This window comes from Orycteropus afer, unplaced genomic scaffold, assembly GCF_000298275.1.
Source record: "Orycteropus afer afer isolate SDZICR_OR568_19922 unplaced genomic scaffold, OryAfe1.0 scaffold00327, whole genome shotgun sequence".
Taxonomy (NCBI): Eukaryota; Metazoa; Chordata; class Mammalia; order Tubulidentata; family Orycteropodidae; genus Orycteropus; species Orycteropus afer.
Window position 1 is genome coordinate 2,920,594 of NW_006921914.1, and position 1,515 is coordinate 2,922,108.

Below are 1,515 nucleotides of genomic sequence, written 5' to 3' on the forward strand. Positions count from 1 at the left end.
TATATTTAATGGATTCCTGATCAGGAATTTAAAAAAAAAAAACTTCAGTTGGATTTCAATGGGTACAAAATATTTCATAGTTAATATGTATCAATTAATTATGTGTTTTAGATTTTATGTTGCTCTAACTTATGGATACCTCTTCTGTGTACTCTACATCCAAATTTATAGATCTATTTTAAGAATTCAGAGAATTTATGGCAGACGGCTCTGATTGTTAGGAGGCGAAGAAACATGAAACCTTCTCCATTAACTGTAAAGTTGACATTAGGCTCATCCACACTGCGTCTTGTACATGGAGTGAGTATCTAAAATTCCAAAAACTGCTGTCACCTTCTTTTTTTGACTCTAAATAATAGCCATTCAGATGTCAGAGGTGAGTATAGATATTTAAATACCTTTTAATTACCCAGAATTTCATGTAAACAGCATTCAGACTCTGTCAGTTGAACCACCTTAACAGGTGCTTCTCTGTTTATAGTCTATGTAGTCTGCTGATTAATTGTTTTATATTTCTTCTTAGAAATGGAATTCTGGCTCACGTATACCAGTGCCAGCCTCCAGGAGCTATGGCAAAGAATGTGGAGAGAAAGAGATGAGTCTTTCTGATTGCCTTGGAAACAATGGATCATTTCCACTAGAACAGCTTCATACCTTTTCTCAGCTCTTAGAAAATATCCATTGCTTAGAGGTATGTGACTGAACCATGTGCTTAGTTACATTTTCCATGAGGCCTTTATGGCCTTTATTTTTCTCATCTGTTTCTAGATAATGATTTCCTTGTTGCTCTGACTTGCTTTTCATATACTTATAGTTGACCAATTATTCTCTTTTTGCAGCTTCCTTGTCAGATGGGCTCAGTTTTGAATAGTTCTCTGCTACTTCACTATATCAACTGTGTAAGAGATGAGTCAGTCTTACTGAGATTCTATCACTGGTTGAGTCAAACATTACAAAAAGGTAAGAATTGTTTATTTTAAAGCTTTTAGATGAATGAAAAAGAAACAAGATAGTTCACAGGTTGGTTTCTTTCATAAGAATGCCAAATTCTAGACAGGAAGATTCTTCATATGCTATAGTTATTTCTCTTGTAATCATATATTTAGAGCATGAGCGTTTCCTTTATTAGAATTTTAAAGGGCAGAAAGAAAGGAGATGTATTATTTTGGCCTTCAAAACTTTAATTAGATGGTTCTGCTTTGATGACGGTCACAATTCAAGGCCTCTCTGTCTTTGTATGTCCAGAAACTTGCCTGCAAGTCCCCAAAGTTCAACAGATTAATGCTAATCAAACTTACGAAAGGATTAATATATAAGCCAGTATGTCAACTTATTATTTTATAATAGGAGTAATTCTTTCTGGGGACCAAAATGTTCATGTCTGCCAACTAGAGCATCCCTTCTCTGCTATCAGTATATATCAAAGCCAAATTAGTCATTAGAAGATATCTTAATTATAGAAGTAAATATTGATTTGGGTGAAGAGAAAGGCAATGTACCAAATGTGAGTGACCA

General features: G+C 34.3%; 1 protein-coding gene across 1 annotated transcript in view; it reads left to right on the forward strand.

Moving 5' to 3' along the window:
• CENPI (centromere protein I) overlaps positions 1 to 1,515 on the forward strand; it is a 119,237-nt gene that overhangs the window by 66,761 nt on the left and 50,961 nt on the right. The window contains exons 8-10 of the mRNA XM_007952194.1: positions 172 to 300; positions 524 to 691; positions 840 to 960. Coding sequence (XP_007950385.1) covers positions 172 to 300; positions 524 to 691; positions 840 to 960 — 418 coding nt within the window. The remainder of the gene's footprint in view (positions 1 to 171; positions 301 to 523; positions 692 to 839; positions 961 to 1,515) is intronic.